This window comes from Schistocerca nitens, chromosome 2 (assembly GCF_023898315.1).
Source record: "Schistocerca nitens isolate TAMUIC-IGC-003100 chromosome 2, iqSchNite1.1, whole genome shotgun sequence".
NCBI classification, from domain to species: Eukaryota; Metazoa; Arthropoda; class Insecta; order Orthoptera; family Acrididae; genus Schistocerca; species Schistocerca nitens.
The window spans coordinates 36,725,009-36,745,900 of record NC_064615.1 but is presented as its reverse complement, the minus strand read 5'-3'; the positions used below and the strand labels follow the sequence as shown (position 1 = coordinate 36,745,900).

The 20,892-nt window shown below is 39.8% G+C and overlaps 1 protein-coding gene across 1 annotated transcript in view; it reads left to right on the top strand.

Annotated features, from left to right (window-relative positions):
• Window positions 1-7,550, top strand: part of LOC126235706 (meiosis 1 arrest protein-like) — a 173,168-nt gene extending 165,618 nt beyond the window's left edge. The window contains exon 9 of the mRNA XM_049944466.1: window positions 7,277-7,550. Within this exon, the coding sequence (XP_049800423.1) occupies window positions 7,277-7,417 (141 nt within the window). The 3' untranslated portion in view covers window positions 7,418-7,550. The remainder of the gene's footprint in view (window positions 1-7,276) is intronic.
• Window positions 7,551-20,892: the final 13,342 nt, after the last annotated feature.

Here is a 20,892-nt window from a genome sequence, read left to right as displayed (position 1 = left end):
CTGGTACTTCACATTCATTGTATGAATATTTGTGCTGTCCTTAGTTTCATTTGTTGCTCGTGAGTTATAAAATATTAAATAAATAACTTTGTGCTTCATGTTTGTTCAGGTAATGCGAACATGTAGAGAACAAATTTTGGACTTTTTGTCCAGTTTACAATGTATATGTTTCACAACTCAAACACTTGTCATACAAATATGATTGTTATTTATATATTTACATGTCTAGTTCTGTTGGTTCAAATTGAGAAGCAAATCACCAGGGTCACTGAATGTGTCAGTACATGAAACTACAATGTAAAAGTAATAACAGAAAATATAAAATGTTTATAAACCCAAAAGAAGTCACGCCGTAAGTTTTAAGTTCCATATCAACAGTTTTCTTTTTTTGTTTAATACATCCATGTAGAGAACTTATAGAATTACTGTGATGCTCAAGCTACAAACTTCACCATGAAGAGGCCACTTGGTGCAGTTCATGGTACTGCAAACTCCAAGGAATGATGTAAGCACAGTTTTTGTCACCACACAGTGCTCCAGGAACACCTTGGACATATAACAACAAACAAACAAACCCAGAATCATATCAAGACCTTAACTAATAATACCCAAAGCTGTCTGAACACCCTATATTTGAAACTATTCATTACACAATTACAGCTATTGTTGAGGGTACAGTTGTTCTACTCATATCTCCCCTGTTTATCAAACATGCCTTTACCCTTATACTACTATAGATTACATCCGATCACAAACTTACACTGACAAACTGACTGCATGACTCTCTTTAACTTGAGTGACATACCACAATTAACTGAACCATGCTACAGCGATGTATGCAAACCAAATGGATTGCAAAGGTACATCATGAGATGAATAAAACACAATTCACAATCATAAATGACTTGTGGTGTTATCAGTTACATACACATACTTTACAGTGTTCAAATGGTTCAAATGGCTCTGAGCACTATGCGACTTAACTTCTGAGGTCATCAGTCACCTAGAACTTAGAACTAATTAAACCTAACTAACCTAAGGACATCACACACATCCATGCCCGAGGCAGGATTCGAACCTGCGACCATAGCGGTCGCTCAGTTCCAGACTGTAGCGCCTGGAACCGCACGGCCACTCCGGCCGGCCTTTACAGTGTGCAACTCTTTATTATTTGTATCCATTTTACATAACATTACTTTTATGAGAAAGCAAATGATTTTTCTTTTCTGCGTTTACATGGATACTCTGCACATCACACTTAAGTGTCTGGCAGAGGGTTCATCAAACTACCTTTACAACAGTTCTCTATTATTCCAATCTTGAACAGTGCATGGAAAAAACAAACACCTATATCTTTCTGTGCATCCTCTGAATTCCCTTATTTTATTATGATGATTGTTTCTCTTTATATAGGTCGGCTTAAACAAAATATTTTTGCATTTGGAGGAGAAATTTCATGATTGAAATTTAGTGACGAAATTCCGCTGCAACAGAAACTGCCTTTGAACATAATTGTAAAATATAAGTCAAAGTATGATGATTGTTTCTTCCTACATAGGTCTGCATCAATATAATATTTTTGCCTTTGGAGGAGAAAGTTCATGATTAAAATTTAGTGATAAAATTCCACTGTAACAAAACATGCCTTTGAACATAATTGTATGATATAATTCAAAATTTATGAATTTCTTATTTTACAAATCATATTTATGGTCAAATTTATGAATAATCCTTGATTATAATTTATAAACTTTTTGAAACATTTATGAAATACAAAAAGGGACTGGTCAATGCTACAAATCGTACCAGACTATTAAGATTTATGAAATTTATGTCCACCTGCTTAGCTTGGTGGAAACGTGCTTGCCTCCAATGCAAGTGGGCCCAGGTTCGATTCCTGGCCGGGTTGGAGATTTTCTCTGCTTGTGGACTGGGTGTTGTGTTGTCCTCTTCATCATTTCATCCTCATCACCAGTGCGCAATTTGCCCAATGTGCCGTCAAATGAAATAAGACTTGCACTTGGCAGTCAAACTTCTCCGAATGCGGTCTCCCAGCCAACGATGCCATACACTCATTTCCTTTTTTTTTATGCATAGTCATTAAACTTGCAATTCAGGAAGGATAGCAAATAAATAAATTTCACTTATTGCACATGTGCAGTACAGCAAGAACAGATGATTAAATTTGTTGCTGATTTTTTAGTATAAAATTTAGTACACTGAGCTGCCATCTCTGACAGCAACAGTGGCTGGGTATTGAGCTGAACTGAGCTTATGTGAATGCCACAGGTACTTACCATGCTGCTTCAATTCTATGCTGGAGTTCATCAGTCACAGTGGCTGGTGAGTGGTGGTGTGTCAGTATCTCAGCACTTCATGATCAAATGTTTGCAATGGGTGAGACATCTGGTGAACATGATGGCTAGGCCAACAGTCAAACACCCTCAGTATCAAGCTACGCCAGGACACCATGCGCAACATGGGGGGCTTTCATCTTGTTGAAAGATAATTTCCAGAGTCCTCAAAGCTAGGGTACAGCTACGAGCTTTAATGGATCACAAGCAGAATAACTGCTAACCACACTACCAGCTGTGTGAACTAGAGATGATGCTGTTGTGTACCCATTGGCATGTCACGCCATCGTGCCAGTATGCTGGGCATGTATGAAGATGACATAAGCAGTCTGATAACAGGCAGTGGATTTTGTTTTTCAAAAACCATGTAGTGCTCTACTGTAGATGGGATGTTGTTGTTGTTGTTGTTGTTGTTGTTGTTGTTGTGGTCCTCAGTCCTGAGACTGGTTTGATGCAGCTGTCCATGCTACTCTATCCTGTGCAAGCTTCTTCATCTCCCGGTACCTACTGCAACCTACATCCTTCTGAATCTGCTTAGTGTATTGATCTCTTGGTCTCCCTCTACGATTTTTACCCTCCACGCTGCCCTCCAATGCTAAATTTGTGATCCCTTGATGCCTCAAAACATGTCCTACCAACCGATCCCTTCTTCTAGTCAAGTTGTGCCACAAACTTCTCTTCTCCCCAATCCTATTCAATACCTCCTCATTAGTTATGTGATCTACCCACCTTATCTTCAGCATTCTTCTGTAGCACCACATTTGTGGTGGATGTGGGATGTGGAATGTAAAATACAACTTGTATCTGAATAAGAACACACTTTATTATAACAAAGTCAGTACAAGCCATTAGCCACACTGTCTGTCAGCGATCACTTTTGTACGGTCCCAGTTGACTGCCAGTGATACTGTTTGTCACAGCTCTGGGAGGAGAGGTGCATGGAGTGCAGAAAGTGATGAGACAATGTGTATGTGAAGAGGTCATCAAAGCACCATGTGGACATGATTGGCGTGTTGTCATCTCTGGCAGAGCTGCTGCAGAGAGGTGTCATGGCATGCGAAGTTGGAGGATGGAAGTTGGTGGGGTGGCAGAGAGGTGAGTGGGGTGCCTGAAGAGGAACCACCTGCAGAAGGTGCTGGCAGTAAAAATTAAACATGTTTAAAAACTGGCATAGTTCATGGTGAACCCAATGCACTGTAGAGTAGACAAATGGCGGAGGTGTTAACTGTGGTGTCACCGCCAGACACCACACTTGCTAGGTGGTAGCCTTTAAATCGGCCGCGGTCCGTTAGTATACGTCGGACCCGCGTGTCGCCACTATCAGTGATTGCAGACCGAGCGCCGCCACACGGCAGGTCTAGAGAGACTTCCTAGCACTCGCCCCAGTTGTACAGCCGACTTTGCTAGCGATGGTTCACTGACAAATTACGCTCTCATTTGCCGAGACGATAGTTAGCATAGCCTTCAGCTACGTCATTTGCTACGACCTAGCAAGGCGCCATTACCAGTTACTATTGATGCTGTAAAACATGTACCATCAAGAGCGATGTTCACCAATTATGGATTAAAGTTAAGTATTCCAGAAGATACGTACGTTTTTTGCTAGTCTCAATTCCTTGTCCTGTTCTAGACCTCATGCCAGCCTGTGTGAGTTTAAATGCGTGCCTTTCGGGCTTCCTTATAGTGGATTGGCTGTCTTGCCAATCCACAACATTAACTATGTAGCCAAGGGAAATGATTTCTGTTCATCAGAATTGGCATTTTTCCTTTTTTATCACAACTCTGCTGTCAGAGAACATGTTGAAAACTTGTTTGAGATGCATGTTATGGAAGTCTTCATGCGATGAGAAAACGAGAATATTGGCAAGTTAAGCATAACAGAATGGGAAAATGGACAGTATACTGCCAATAAAGTGCTGCCAGGTTTGGGCACCATTCTTGAGTCCATATGAACAAACATGAGATAAAACAAGCCAAAAGGCATGATAATAGCCATTTTGAGGATATTGTCTGGGCACATAGGAATTCGCAGATATTCTTTCTTGCAGTCAGTGAGGACACTAGCTTATACAAGTACACCAAATCGAACAAACTCACTCCTGACAGAGAACACACTTATATTTACATAACATTAAGGATTACAGAAATTATTTCTGTTAATTTCATAAAAAAGTCCTTAAGTCCCACAACATTTTCTAAAACATGAAGGTGAAGAAAAAAAATTAGGTACATCAGGATTCAAACACTTTACCGACCCAACATGGTGCCGCTTTACACTATGCTAGACTATAGCTTCATTATAAGAGACTTTAGGTTTTACCTTATAGTCTTTTATATGCTTTAATAACCAATATGTTATTGATTTATATTTAATTACAACAAATCCTGACTAGAATGATACATTTTCATGAATCTTTAATGTGCTGTAGTCTTAAAATGGCTTACTCTGATAACCTGTGAGTTACATGATAATGACGAAATATGAAAAATCTTTAACCACCAATATGACATTTACCATAGTTTTATTACAACAAACCATACAAACAACAATTTGTTCTTGAGACATTCAATGTGCTGGTGCTTAGAAAAACATATTTTCATGGGGGTATAAGATACCACATAAAACCTACAAAATACGGGCTTCTACTGAACAAGACAAGAACAACACAGCATCTTACTTCCTGTGGGTCACAAGCTTTCTGCTTGTGATGCAGTGAGCATTCTTGCTTTCTACTGATGCCACTTTCACTGACAAGTTGCGAAAACATTGCAGAACTTATTTTATGTTTCACATGATGAAATGGCTGTTCAATGTGAAATAGCAGGAAGTGACATCACAAAACTCTTAGAGCACCATGTCATCGTTAGCTACTTGTCCCGTGTGCTGGCAGCTTTAGTGACCCTGAGTAGATCTTTGATGTAATGTTGTGGATGGGGAAGGAGGGGAGGGGGGGGGGGGGGCAGATGTAGTGTTGATGAACTATTCCATTTGTAAAAGGCACAGTGCACAAACTATTCATTGCCTCTCCATCTTGGCTTTGCCTGTCAAAATAAATCTCTGTTTTGACACATCTCAACCAATACTTTTTTTATTACAAATGTAATAATATTCTGAGATATAGAATTTACGCAAGAAGAATCTCTAAATCTATATCATCTTCAATATATCTGCTTCTCTGAACAGCACATAATGTGTCTTAGAATCTTAATGTCTGTCCACCACCCATCATCAAACGACCACCTCATTCCTCCTGTAATACCAGAGTTCCAATTGCTCATGGGTTATTAGAGCAGTACCGAAGATAATTGGAGGGAGCTCAGTACTTGGAACTCTTAGTTTCTCATTGGTTAACAGAAACAGATGATTTTGAAGATGAGAGAAATATAGGATCCCTCCTGTTATTTATTTGTACATGTGTATGTTAACTGCACTTGGAGGATATTGGACAGACCATGTGTATCTTTGTGAACTTAACAAATTTATGAATGGAATTATTCAATTATTCATATTATGTCACATTATACAGGATAATTTTTTCCATTGTGTACAAACTCTGTGGACTGATCAAGGAGAGGATGTGGAACAAAACAGGTCTAATGAACTTATGGCCAGAAATGCATGGTTTACATGCTACAGACCATTTATTCAATCATACAGTATTACAGAGACTGCGGTCTAACACGTGCTGTACCATGCAGCCACAGTTACAGTATGCATGGTTTCCCCCTAGAGGGTGGTAGTTCTTCATATATCATGCCCTAGCGCCCTCACCTGCCATAGTAGTTTGTAATGTTATGTACCCAAAATGATCGGACACAAAACTTGGAGGAAAATGTGATTAACAATGTGGAAGGCGACAGCCGTGTCAATACCAGACAGTTGGCTCACCAGCACAGGGTAAGCCAGATGACCATGTGGAACATTCTTCATGACAATTTTTACCAGCTACCCTTATCACTTACAGCATGTCCATGGCTTATTAGTGACAGACTTTCCACATCAGGAGCAGTTTTGTCACTGGTTTCTTCACCAGGCAACCATGATTCTGGGATTTGTGTCATCCATCCTACTCACAGATGAGGCCTTCTTTATAGGGCGTGGTATCTTCAACTTTCATAACAGTCATCTGAAGGATAGTATGCAGAATGCCAATAGTATAATGACAGCGAATCACCAGTGTTGGTGCAGCTGGAATGTGTGGGCAGGGATAATTGGCAAGCTTATTTAGGGACCAGTCTTCCTTCCACATCGCCTAACAGGCTGCAACTATCGGTGTTTCTTCCAGGTGGCGCTCCCTCACCTGCTGGAAGAAATGCCATTGATGATTTGAAGGGTTATGTGGCTGCTGCATAATGGTGCTCCAACCGTTAACGTCTGGACCACCTCACTTGTGTCTTCTCTGGTCAATGGATCAGATGAGGGGGTCCAGTTGCATGGCCTGCTCATTCACCAGCTTTCAGCCCATGTGATTTCTGGTTATGGGGGCATCTCAAAAGAAGCAGAGCTCATTCCAGATGTGGAGACACTGAAGCAGTGTATTCATCCTGCCTTTGACAATGTTTGGATGCAACCTGGCCAATGTGAACATGTGAGACAGAACATCCTATGGCACATACCCACCTGCATTGAGGCACATGGAAAGCATTTTCAGCACACAGCACATACAGTAACTGTGGCTGCATGGTACAGTGCGTATTAGACTGCGGCCTCCATAACAATGTACGATTGAATAAATGGTCTCTATCATGGAAACTATGCACTTCTGGACATAAGTTCATTAGACCTTTTTTGTTCCGTATCCTCCCACTGATCAATCCATAGAATTTGTACTCAGTGGAAAAAAATCACCCTGTATTTATTCAAATCTTGTGTTAAACAGGTACGCACATAATTATCTTTGATTTTCTGCTTGTTATCAAAGGGTGCAGAAAGTGGGTTACGAAGCTTTCATCCAGCATTTGATAATTCAGAGCAAGAAGATGGAAAACACAAGAGAACCACCAAGAAGATCTCTCAACAGCAAAGCTCTTTGCAAATAGACTTAACTCCAAGTTCAAAGTAACATAATGTATAAATGACAGAGCGATACTTCACTGTGATCTTAGTAACAGTTAATATAATAATATATTTTATATAATAGAGGGAAACATTCCACGTTGGAAAAATATATCTAAAAACAAAGATGATGTGACTTACCAAACAAAGCGCTGGCAGGTCGATAGACACACAAACATACATACAAAATTCTAGCTTTCGCAACCAACGGTTGCTTCATCAGGAAAGAGGGAAGGAGAGGGAAAGATGAAAGGATGTGGGTTTTAAGGGAGAGGGTAAGGAGTCATTCCAATCCCGGGAGCGGAAAGACTTACCTTAGGGGGAAAAAAGGACGGGTATACACTCGCACACACACACATATCCATCCACACATATACAGACACAAGCAGACATATTCAAAGACCTTGGTCTTTGAATATGTCTGCTTGTGTCTGTATATGTGTGTGTGTGCGAGGGTATACCCGTCCTTTTTTCCCCCTAAGGTAAGTCTTTCCGCTCCCGGGATTGGAATGACTGCTTACCCTCTCCCTTAAAACCCACATCCTTTCGTCTTTCCCTCTCCTTCCCTCTTTCCTGACGAAGCAACCGTTGGTTGTGAAAGCTAGAATTTTGTGTGTATGTTTGTGTTTGTTTGTGTGTCTATCAACCTGCCAGCGTTTTCGTTTGGTAAGTCACATCATCTTTGTTTTTAGATATGATAATATATTTTGATTTTTCTGGGTTTATTTTCATTCTGAAGTTGATTTACTGATAGCACAGTGCACTGTGAATTATTTACCAATTGTAAGTCGTTAAGATTACACTCTGCTGTTCATATGTAGAATTAAAAGAAAATAAATAATGTATTCTAAAAATTTCACATCAATACCAGACAGTTGGCTCACAAAGTGTTCTGTTCAGACCATCAAAAGTCATCATTACAGTAGTGATCAGAAGAGCATTATTTATTTGATTCACGGCATGAAATATTATGGTTGAACATTAGAATCAAGCATATGTTGTATACTGTAAACAATAAAGGTGAGGAAAGACAACCACTCACTCACAAAAAGCATAGATATACTCAACATCATAGATAATTTCATTGCTTTCATGCAAACAAGCACCCGTTTTCTAGTTTATGTATACACTCTCTTGCTCATGGAGCAGGAAAAATGCTGGGATGTCATTTTAAAAGGATTCAACCAATTTCTTTATCCTTTCTTCTTCAACCATAGCTCAGGCTCTGTCTTTAATGACCTTGTCATTTGGGAGATATTAAATATTAATCTTTCTTTTTTTTTTTTAACAGTGTAGGTGTTAATGTGTATGTGCCTTGTCCAAATAGATAAAATGGTATATCGTACTTCCTAAAATTCTTTGCTCCAGACAGTTTATTACTTTTGAAAATTCGTGAAGATGTGTAAGTGGTTGACACCATTTTTTATCATTAATATGTGGGCAGCAGGATTAAATGTCACCCTACTTCTTCTCAAGGTCATCCTTGTATAATACATTCCAAAACTGCACTCACAGATGTAAACTTGAGAAGGTGTACAGTAAGGTATTGAATAATCAGTGATTAAAGTTTTAATAAATAGCTGATGGCACACGCATACCAGGAACAGAAGAGTGGTTTTACATCAACAGTTAACATTGGGAATGTTGTTTTTAAGTTGGGTGCCTCTTTTTGTTGAATATTAATCAAAAGTTAATCGAAAAAATATTTGGACCACTAAAAAAACTGTTTTTATTTGATAATTTGTTACTTTGAATGATATGTTATCCAACACTTCATGCAGTGAAAGCAATAGGTGTAAGCCAAAAACTTTACACCAAAATAAAAATTTAAAAAAAAAAATCTAGGTTCACCTGCCAAAAATATAACTGACTCTCCAGTAGTTTTAATTATTTGGCGATTCATCAAGAAAATTTGCTCCCAACCTTGACTGTTCCAGGCATCTTGGATGTCGAAATGACTGTTCTGTACACTGACTGCTGCACACCAAGATGGTTTTCTAGACCTTAATCGCTGGGGTACCGATAATGAAAATTCTGAATGAATCAGTGATTCTGGTTTGTTTTTTATTCTTGTCCACATGTTAGGCAAAGACTGTGATCTTCTTATGAATGGTGATGAAATATTGTTTAGTACCGGTAGACAGTTTATGCTTGTAGGACAAATATACCATGTAATGAGATATTTCTTGACTGAGCTGTGTGTCAATTATTTTACTGAGCCAGACAGAACAACAGTATTCTGCGACTAAGTACGGAACTGGAATGTCAGTCAGTGACCAGCTAATTACCAAAACCAGAGCTGATTCATATGCAGAACACATGACATTTGTGGCAGCCACATCACAACAAACTCACATTGCTGCATATAAATACTGGCCGTCTGGCCAGGTTGATCATATTGGTGAGTCACCGAGTTTGCATCCACTGTATTGTGGTCTTCTGCTGTGAGGATATCATGGGTTAACCATCATCCTGTTAGGGTCATCTGCTGGGGGGTTCCAGCCACAGCATTGATGGGCCAAGGTTCAAACTGAGGACCTTCTGCTCACTGAGGCCCTGAGTATCTAACACAGTCTATAGGTTGAAGGTTCATATCTGGATGCCTCTGTCACCTCACAACAGGCCGACTGCCAACCTGTCTCGCCTGTGGCCTAGCTGGCTGTGCCATTTTACTCAGCAGTAGCGACAGCGCCACTGGTCACCTGAATATGCATGCGTCACGAGGTCTCCTCACTGTCATGCTGAGCCAGATGTAGCAACACCCAGCTGAGTCATCTCTATGCACTGTACACTGCGGTTCATGGGTGCAAGGCCCATAAGCTATTACCCGCATAATATGGGCACAAGTGATCAGTACACAATGGGAATGTGAAGTGTGATTTATCAGTCTCACTACATACTGTATACAAATCATTATATCTGCTGTGCAGGAGACACATCAAGTTTGAAAAGCATATAATGCTTTCCAAAAGACCTTAAAGTTATGCATTATATATAGATTACCATTGATGCACAACACATATAATACTACAAAATGTGTTATATACTAACCGTTTACAGACTAATAGTCTATGTCTTTCTATTGTTCAAAGTGCAAAACTGGCTTCCATGAATTCTTCAGTGGTATAGTAACACTTTTCTACTAAAATGTTATGGAGTAACTTTTACAAAGAGCTAATGTCCATGTTTAATATGCTCCTACCTTTGTAGTTTCATATATCTTTAGCCCCATGTACAGTGATGTCTGAGTGTAAAGCTTTAAGTGATGTGAGGGAAGTTTAAAGTTCTGCTTGCTGTGACTTCCATTGCTTTGATTAAAGCAGTACTTTTCAAGTTTATGTTTGTTACTGTATATAAAAATCAAAATCCAAAAATGTAAATTGAAGGAATGGCCAATATTTTTAATTGCTTAAATAATGGGTAACATGACTCATTTTTATGGGTAGCACATGTTTCTAATGATTTTCTTCTGAATAATTTAAATTAATAGCCTTGTGCTGTTTGTAGAATTTTGCCAGAAAATTACCCCACACTGAATAACCAATTCAAAATAACTATGATAGACGGTCTTTCTAGTGTCAATATGAGTGCCACCAGATAAAATAAACATTTCAAAAGCTAGAGTATTTAATTTATTTGCCAAGAAGTCTGTATGTGTCTCCCAGTTTAGACTTTTGTCAAGGTTTAGGCCTAATAATTTCACATGGCTTTCTTCTCTCATCAACCAGATAAAATAAACATTTCAAAAGCTAGAGTATTTAATTTATTTGCCAAGAAGTCTGTATGTGTCTCCCAGTTTAGACTTTTGTCAAGGTTTAGGCCTAATAATTTCACATGGCTTTCTTCTCTCATCAACTGGTTATTATGAGCTATTTTTACAGGGTACATTGCTGATGATGGGTCTCTGTGACATTCAATTTTAGTCCGTTTTATGGAACCAGGACTCAAGTTTTCCTAGAGGATATTATACACTATCTGGAACTTTTTCAGTAGTGCCAATTTCTGTCACAGGTGTTGTTGTGACAGTGCCACGAGATTTAAAAGTGCCGCTACGTCAGTATGCGAACACGGCAATAGAGGCGCTCTGCAGCTCGGCCGAGCGCGGGAGCGCCACCTGGCTATGAACGGCACCGGCCGCATGTCACGGCACGGCAGTTGAGTGACAGAGACGGAGTTGGTAGCATGTAACCCACTATTGTTTCTACGTTTGTATATCCACGCAATTTATTAGTGATTAAAGGTTATAACACTTTTTGGCGACGAGGATGGGATTAAAGAAGAAAAGAAAAAAACCTGTATTGGGATGGCCAGTATCTGATTCAGTCCCCACTTCTCTTGAAAGTGTGTCCAGCACTTTGAACTTTGTGCCACCTTCCTCTATACAATGAAGCTCAATTTAAGTTCAGTATTCTGCAGAAGACTTTTTTGTTATAAAGGTGAGGTCTTGGCACAGAGTTACTGCTATAAAAAAGTGTTATAACCTTTAATCACTAATAAACTGCGTGGATATACAAACGTAGAAACAATAGTGGGTTACATGCTACCAACTTCGTCTCTGTCACTTAACTGCCGTGCCGTGACATGCGGCCGGCGCCGTTCATAGCCAGGTGGCGCTCCCGCACTCGGCAGAGCTGCGGAGCGCCTCTATCGCCGTGTTCGTGTACTGACGTAGTGGCACTTTTAAATCTCGTGGCACTGTCACAACAGGTGTCATCTATGGACAAGACTGAATGAGCATTGGTGAATCAATCACATACAAGAACAGTTATGGACCCAGTATTGAACCCTGTGGGACCCCATGGGAAACTATTTTCCATTCAGAGTAGCAGTTACCTGAATTTGATGGTAAAATAACTCTTTGCTCCTTTTTGTCGGATAAGAACTGAACCACTGTAATACGCTATCCTCAATCCTGAAGCTCTTAAGCTTGTAAAGTCATAACAATTGGTTCACTGAATCAAAAGCTTTTCTTAGGTCACAGAATATTCCTGAAACCTTTTTACCCTGCTCTAATGAAATGCTTATGTTTTCTGTAAATTTGCTGGTGGCATTTACTATGCTTTTTCATATTTGAAACCAAACTGATTTTTAGAAATAATGTCATTTTCTTTAAGAAATTTTTCAAGTTGTTTTTCCACAAGTTTTTCAATCATTTTAGAAAAGACTGGAAGGTAAGATACAGGATAATAATTTTCCATAGTTTCTGGTGATCCCTTTTTGAATAGCAGCTTTACTCCAGTGTATTTTAGGATATTTGGGAAACACCCTTGTTCAAAGGACTGGCTTATAACAACAGTTACTAGATGTGAATTAATATAGCATACTGCTTTGACTGCCATGGAAGGTATTCCATCCCATCCAGCTGTATTTTTATTTTTTAATGATAATGTAGTGTCTTCCACATCTTTCATAGTGAGTCTATTGAATTTTTTAAAAAAATATTTTGTTTGTCATCTATGTGCCTAAAAGTCATATTGTCCTCTCATGTCTACATCACATGTGATTAGATTTACAAAGAATTCGCTGAAACAATTTGACAATTAAACAGTGTTTACAGTAAGATCATTATTAATAATAAAAATTTCTTGATTTTTGATGTTTACTCCTAACTCTGCTTTCACAACAGACCAGACTGCCTTTGTTTCATTTTATCTGTTTGTTTATGAAAATACTGTTGGTTAGCTTCTTTGCAGCCAATACAACTGTCTAACTGTCTCAAAGATAGTCTTGTAATGCTTAACATAAATTACAAAAACAGGGTTTCTATTTACTTTAAGCTCATTATGCAGCTGTCCTTTTCTGGCACTAGAAACCCTTATTTGTGGTGTAATCCAATTCAGTTTACTCTTGAATCTCTTTTCATAAGATTTTGGGTGAAATGTTTCATTGAACACACCTACAAGAAATCTAAAAATTCATCATAGTTTTTGTACCTTGAAGCACGTGGTCTAAAGACAGGTTTATAATACTAAAATTATCAAAAAACAAATCTAAATTTTCTTTACTAAAATTGCTTCTAATGTAAGATTCAGATTTTAGTTTTTCTGTTTTTGAGAGCTCTATAAACAAGGCAGAGTGATCAGTTATCCCAAGATCTATCAAGACTTCCTTGTATCATCAAACTGATAAACTGTAACAATATTATGAAAAGGACAGTTGCTTCTCATCATACAGCAAGTGGCAACTATCCTTTTCATAATATTGTTACATTACTGGATTTTCAGTTGTTTCAAACTGATAATTTGTAAGAATATTATCAAAGCAGGTTGCTGATTGGAAATTTTCTCTAGTGCACACAGCAAAATTTAACTTAAACCCAAATTTCTGGATTAAATAATGAATTTTTATAGTGTCACTGCATTCAACTCATGTATTTAAATTGAAGTCTGGTGCACTCACAATCTTTTTCTAGCTTTCCATCTTAAGTTTTTCTAAGAGGGAGTGAAATTTGTCTCAGAAAATTTTAGTGCATGAGCTTTCAGGAAGTCTGTAAATTGGTATTATCACAGTATTTAAACCATATAGCCCTACATAATGACTTTCAACAATATGTTCTTCATGTAAAGAACTGAAATCTTCATTCAATTTATAGTTGATTCAGGCAATCAAGTAGGATACTGGAGCCTACAAAAGATACTGCTGGCAAGTTTAAATTTTTCAATTTTATTTAAAACATGTATCCATTATTTTGTGGGCCAGTTTTCATTTAAGCAGATTACCTTTATGTTTACAAATTCTGAAAGTATTGTAGAAGTTCACCTGCTTTATTTCTTCATTTGTTGTTCTCTGTGTCGATGTACTGGCTGAAAATATAGGGGTTGGATCTGCAACTACTGTCTACTGTAAAAGATGTAGCCGACAGAGGCACAGTTGCATTTCACAGCAGTTTACTTTCACTTTTCACAACCTCCCATATACACATTTAATATGGCCAGTGCACTATTGTTTTAACTTCCCATAAGCCTCATTAATAGTCAGCAGGCAAACATCTACATACTTGTACAATAGTTTCCTGTTGAACATCAATGAGCAGTAAAAACATAATGACCTAATTCACAGTTCTTTTGGAATAAAAAATGTATGGAATACACACTGTCATTGGTTTAAAACACAGCCTATTGGTGTAATACTTATTTCACTGTTACGTTGATGCGTTGTTGTCATTATAACCAGCATAGGTTCTGTGGTGTCACCGCCAGACACCACACTTGCTAGGTGGTAGCTTTAAATCGGCCGCGGTCCATTAGTACATGTCGGACCCGCGTGTCGCCACTGTGTGATCGCAGACCGAGCGCCACCACACGGCAGGTCTCGAGAGACGGACTAGCACTCTCCCCAGTTGTACGACTTTGCTAGCGACTACACTGCCGACACTACATTTTTGGCGACGAGGATGGGATTCGAACCCACGCGTGCAAAGCACATTGTATTAGCAAGACACACTTGACTTTGCTCAGGAATCATTTGAAACTTCACCAGCCGTGTGTCACATTAACCGGCCCGCCGGGCGCGCTGCACGGAACGCTAAACAGCCCTCGTGCACGTCCGCGCAGCTGCAGCCTCGCTCTCAACCACGTGTGCCGCGTAGGCAAGCAAATGCAGTGAAATCATGCCCGCGGTGTGCAACTAGACATTCGCGTGACAATTGCCCGTCTCGCCAAGCTATTTGCTTTTACTGTCATAAGAAAGGACATGTTCAAAGTGTTTGCCAGAAAAAGCTCAGATCAGACATTCACAACCATTCCAGGCCCTTTCTTCGCGCCGGAATCGAACCAAGGACAATCCGGCTCGTGGACCTTCGCCCATGGACATTCATGTAGTTAATTCCACCCCGTCCAGTGCCACTATCTCAAACAGTGACTGTGTTCGTCCCACAAATGGTGTGCGTCGACGTCGCCAGAAATCCCGTAAAGTCGCAAGTGCTTCTGTACCTGTATCAGTTCAAATTGCACGTGAAAGTCGCTCTTGTCGTCAGCAGGACAATAAACCTCTTGTCAACACAACAGGTTCCCCGCCAGAAACTTGGCCATGGACTGACTCTTTAGGACCAAAAATTGAGCCCTTATATATCCTCACAATAATATGTGTTGAAACTACACATTGCTCGAAGTTAAATCACAATTGGAACTTAACTCGTTAAATTGACTGCATACTTTGAAAAATTCATTCCTTTTAACAGTTTCTTCTACTACAAGGTTTAGGCTGAATTATTTGTTTAAATGATGAAATTAACAGATATGGTTACGTAAAAAATACTGTTGACAAAACTGTTAATTACACTACTGGCCATTAAAATTGCTACACCTGAATATGATGTGCTACAGACACGAAATTTAACTGACAGGAGGAAGATGATGTGATATGCAAATGATTAGCTTTTCAGAGCATTCACACAAGGTTGGCGCCGATGGCGACACCTACAACGCACTGACATGAGGAAAGTTTCGAACCGATTTCTCATACACAAACAGCAGTTGACCGCCGTTGCCTGGTGAAACGTTGTCATGCCTCGTGTAAGGAGGAGAAATGCATACCATCACGTTTCTGACTTTGATAAAGGTCACATAGTAGCCTCCCGCGATTGCGGTTTATCGTATCGCGACATTGCTGCTCACGTTGGTCAAGGTCCAATGACTGTTAGCAGTATATGGAATCGGTGGGTTCAGGAGGGTAATATGGAACGCCGTGCTAGATCCCAACGGCCTCGTATCACTAGCAGTTGAGATGACAGGCATCTTATTCGCATGGATGTAATGGATCGTGCAGCCACGTCTCGATCCTGGAGGCAACAGATGGGGAAATACAGTGTTCAGATCTTCTTTTTACAACGATATGGGTTGAGGAGGAAGAAGAGAAGCAACTATCCAAAATGCCTTTGAGGGTTTCACTCACTTCTGAATGCCAGATTAGTAAGATAGTGGCACTAAAGTAGTTATTTCTTTGGGAGGAGGGTACAGTAACATACTGTACCTTTTATAAACAACAACAACCACCTGCATGAACAATTTGACGATGTTTGCAACATCCATCTGCACGAACAATTTGACGATGTTTGCAGCAGCACGGACTATCAGCTCAGAGACAGTGGCTGCGGTTACCCTTGATGCTGCATCGCAGACAGGAGTGCCTGTGATGGTGTACTCAATGACGAACATGGGTGCACGAATGACAAAACGTCATTTTTTTAAATGAATCCAGGTTCTGTTTACAGCATCATGATGCTCGCATCTGTGTTAGGTGACATCGCGGTGAACACACATTGGAAGCATGTATTTGTCATCACCATACTAGTGTATCAACCGGTAGGATGGTATGGGGTGCCATTAGTTCCACGTCTCGGTCACCTCTTGTTCATATTGATGGCACTTTAAACAGTGGACATTACATGAGGCATGACAACAATGTTTCACCAGGCAACGGTGGTCAACTGCTGTTTGTGTATGAGAAATTGGTTGGAAACTTTCCTCATGTCAGCACGTTGTAGGTGCCACCACCAGTGCCAATCTTGTGTGAATGCTCTGAAAAGCTAATCATTTGCATCTTCTTCCTGTCGGTTAAATTTCGTGTCTGTAGCATATCATCTTCGTGGTGTAGTTATTTCAATGGCCAGTAGTGTAAAAGCATATGACGTCTTCACTGCAGGAGCCATGGGAATCTCACAAGTGCACAACAAGTCGGCACTACAAAATATTTCTCTCTGTTGTGACCAAGCACAAACTGCTCCACTCTCCAAGTCTTTCCCGTGACTGTGCATCCATCACACCATACTGTCCAGCAGTCTCTCTGTGTCCTTTTCCGTACTGTCCAGAACTCCACTCCCACTTCCATACAGTCTCTCCACATGTCCTTTTTGGAACGATCGCTGTGATTGGCTGGAGCACTCCCACTCTGTCTCCAAGCCAATGCACACTCACAAACGTAATGAAACACATTCAAAATACTGGATTTACATTTAAGTAACTTGAAATTAAATAAATATTACTACAACTGGACCATAAACATGCTCTAACACACATTATTAAATACATAACTAAATTAAATAAACATAAATCAAAGGAATAGAACAGAAGTAAGCCAGTAGCCTAATGTCTCCGTGCTTTCCAAAAAACAGTAAATTATTGACCAATTTCTTCATGAATAGTATATATCAGATGTAAACAAAGGCATAGATGAATAAATATATTTTTAATCATGCTGCTACTGTTTTTTCATGTAACTGTGGAGTACTTATGGCCTGACACGATCAATAGTAATCGGCAACTTTGACCTCCAATCACTCGTACTATTCAAGTTACACACCTGTTATTTATACCAATTTAAGTTTACACTAACAGCATTCTAAAGATGCAGCGATCGACAAAATTGGATGAACCGTTTAGATTTTGGAAATTAGTTGCTGGGTGTTACTTATATAACTTATCGTAAGATACTAAACTTTAAACTAATAAAGATATTGAAAATCTGGTTACACCATCAGAATCGTTGTGCAAATAATGGTATTGTTCATGTTTCTTTTTGGGGTATCATGATTCATCTGGCTACTATTAATTTCCATACCAACTGTGAAATGTCTGCCATGAAGGTTTTACGAAGTCCGCAATCTTTGGCACTCCCTGCATGTCTCCTTCGTCGACACAGGGTCACCATGGAATTCCCAGCCACGTAGCTGGACCATGTGGTCCGGCCAGTACGCGACATCACACAGTTGCTAACAAGCCCCAGCTTGCAAGCAGCCTGAGCAGTGGCCGCCAACTCTGAACTTAGAATATTTCCAGTGTGCCACAACTCGCCCATTACCTCACAACACCCATTCAGAAATTATCAATTTCCCTTGCTTTTCATTATTCAGCAGATCTCTAAAAAAGTTTTGCTGGAAGTCATTGAACCTAGTCCATTCACATGTAGTCGATCCTATCCCAGCCATTTATCACTTAAAAATTGTTTGAGTCAATTAAAATTGCACACAGTTTGTTGCACTGTTCCATAATTACAATGGTTATCTTATTTATATGTAAATGACTTAACGACTTGCTGTGCAAGATTCTACTAACAACAGTTCATGAACTTGTAAAAACAGTTTTGGCTGAGTGAATCAAGTTTCAAGTTTTACTGGTTATTTCTTCCTCACTGCTGTTCTGGATGTAAATTAAAATATCTGCTGTCAACAAGCCACTCTTGACTCACCCTGACCCAATAACCTCCACCATGGAACATCCACTTCAATACAGTGTTTTATGACGCCCTCTTATTATTTGATTTCATTTATAGAATAATGAGTGTAAATGAAAGAAAAATTACAGAAAAATGAACATAACTGAATACCTTTAATGTAATACCATTAAATAATATAAGAACTGACAAAGTAGCTAGGGAAAAATTGAGATATAGAAGTGTACCGTGAAGTACACTACTGGCCATTAAAATTGCTACACCAAGAAGAAATGCAGATGATAAAAGGGTATTCATTGGACAAATATATTATACTAGAACTGACATGTGATTCCATTTTCACGCAATTTGGGTGCTTAGATCCTGAGAAATCAGTACCCAGAACAACCAACTCTGGCCGTAATAACGGCCTTGATACGCCTGGGCATTGAGTCAAACAGAGCTTGGATGGCATGTACAGGTACAGCTGCCCATGCAGCTTCAACACGATACCACAGTTCATCAAGAGTAGTGACTGGCGTATTGTGACGAGCCAGTTGCTCGGCCACCATTGATCAGATGTTTTCAATTGGTGAGAGATCTGGAGAATGTGCTGGCCAGGGCAGCAGTTGAACATTTTCTGTATCCAGAAAGGCCTGCACGGGACCTGCTACATGCGGTCGTGCATTATCCTGCTGAAATTTAGGGTTTCGCAGGGATTGAATGAAGGGTAGAGCCACGGGTTGTAACACATCTGAAATATAATGTCCACAGTTCAAAGTGCTGTCAATGCGAACAAGAGGTGACCGAGACATGTAACCAATGGCACCCCATACCATCACGCCGGGTGATATGCCAGTATGGCGAAGACGAATACACGCTTCCAATGTGCGTTCACTGCAATGTCACCAAACATGGATGCGACCATCATGATGCTGTAAACAGAACCTGGATTCATCCGAAAAAATGACGTTTTGCCATTCCTGCACCCAGGTTCGTCATTGAGTACACCATCGCAGGCACTCCTGTCTGTGATGCAGCATCAAGGGTAACTGCGGCCATGGTCTCCGAGCTGATAGTCCATGATGCTGCAAACATCATCGAATTGTTCGTGCAGATGGTTGTTATCTTGCAAACGTCCCCATGTGTTGACTCAGGGATCGAGACGTGGCTGCACGATCCGTTACAGCCATGTGGATAAGATGCCTGTCATCTCGACTGCTAGTGATACGAGGCCGTTAGGATCCAGCACTGTGTTCCGCATTACCCTCCTGAACCCACCGATTCCATATTCTGCTAACAGTCATTTGGATCTCGACCAACGTGTGCAGCAATGTTGCGATACGATAGGCTACAATTCGACCTCTATCGAAGTCGGAAACATGATGGTACGCATTTTTCCTTCTTACACGAGGCATCACAACAACGTTTCACCAGGAAACGCCAGTCAACTGCTATTTGTGTATGAGAAATCAGTTGGAAACTTTCCTCATGTCAGCATGTTGTAGGTGTCGCCACCGGCGCCAACCTTGTGTGAATGCTCTGAAAAGCTAATCAATTGCATATCACAACATCTTCTTCCTGTCAGTTAAATTTCGCATCTGTAGCACGTCATCTTTGTTGTGTAGCAATTTTAACGGCCAATAGTGTATATTAGTTGTGTGTATCATATTGTTCAACAGGTGAGTCTCCATCTGTTACATTACAATACTTCCAGTTTATGCTGCTCCCTGGGGGCAAATAGTAGGGATGTCATACATAATATAGTTTTGGCGCTGTGTCTGGCCTGATCATTGTGTCTGCTTGAAAGGGCAGTGTGCTTCCAAGTTCTGGTATAAACTGCACCTTAAATACCCTGCATAAGTTTACTACTGCAGTAATGGTGACCATAGGTCCATAGACTTCATAACTGAAAAGCCAAATGCTGAAAATGAATTGAGCCTGTTACTTTTGGTATTGTTACAACTAGCTGTCATTAGGAATTTTCTTTGAGTTTGCTAAGCAAGATTAGAATGTAGGGGCTAGAAATGACCTGCTGAACTGTTGCTATGTCTACTTGTTTAATAAAGGTACAGATGATCCAATTTCTATTTGGCACTGAACATCACAGTAAAAAATACAAAGAGATAAAAACAACTTGTATTAAGGGTTAAATTGTGTTTAGCTTACTATCTACCTGCATTTCCACGGCTACCCTGTAGGTGGTCTGGAATATAATAGAAGTCACTGTGCCTCTCCTGAAAGGCAAGAGTCATGATCATGCCAATTAAAACACTTCTTACATAATGGAAGTGATTTGTAATGCATGAAACCACAGTCTTTACCTAACTTGAC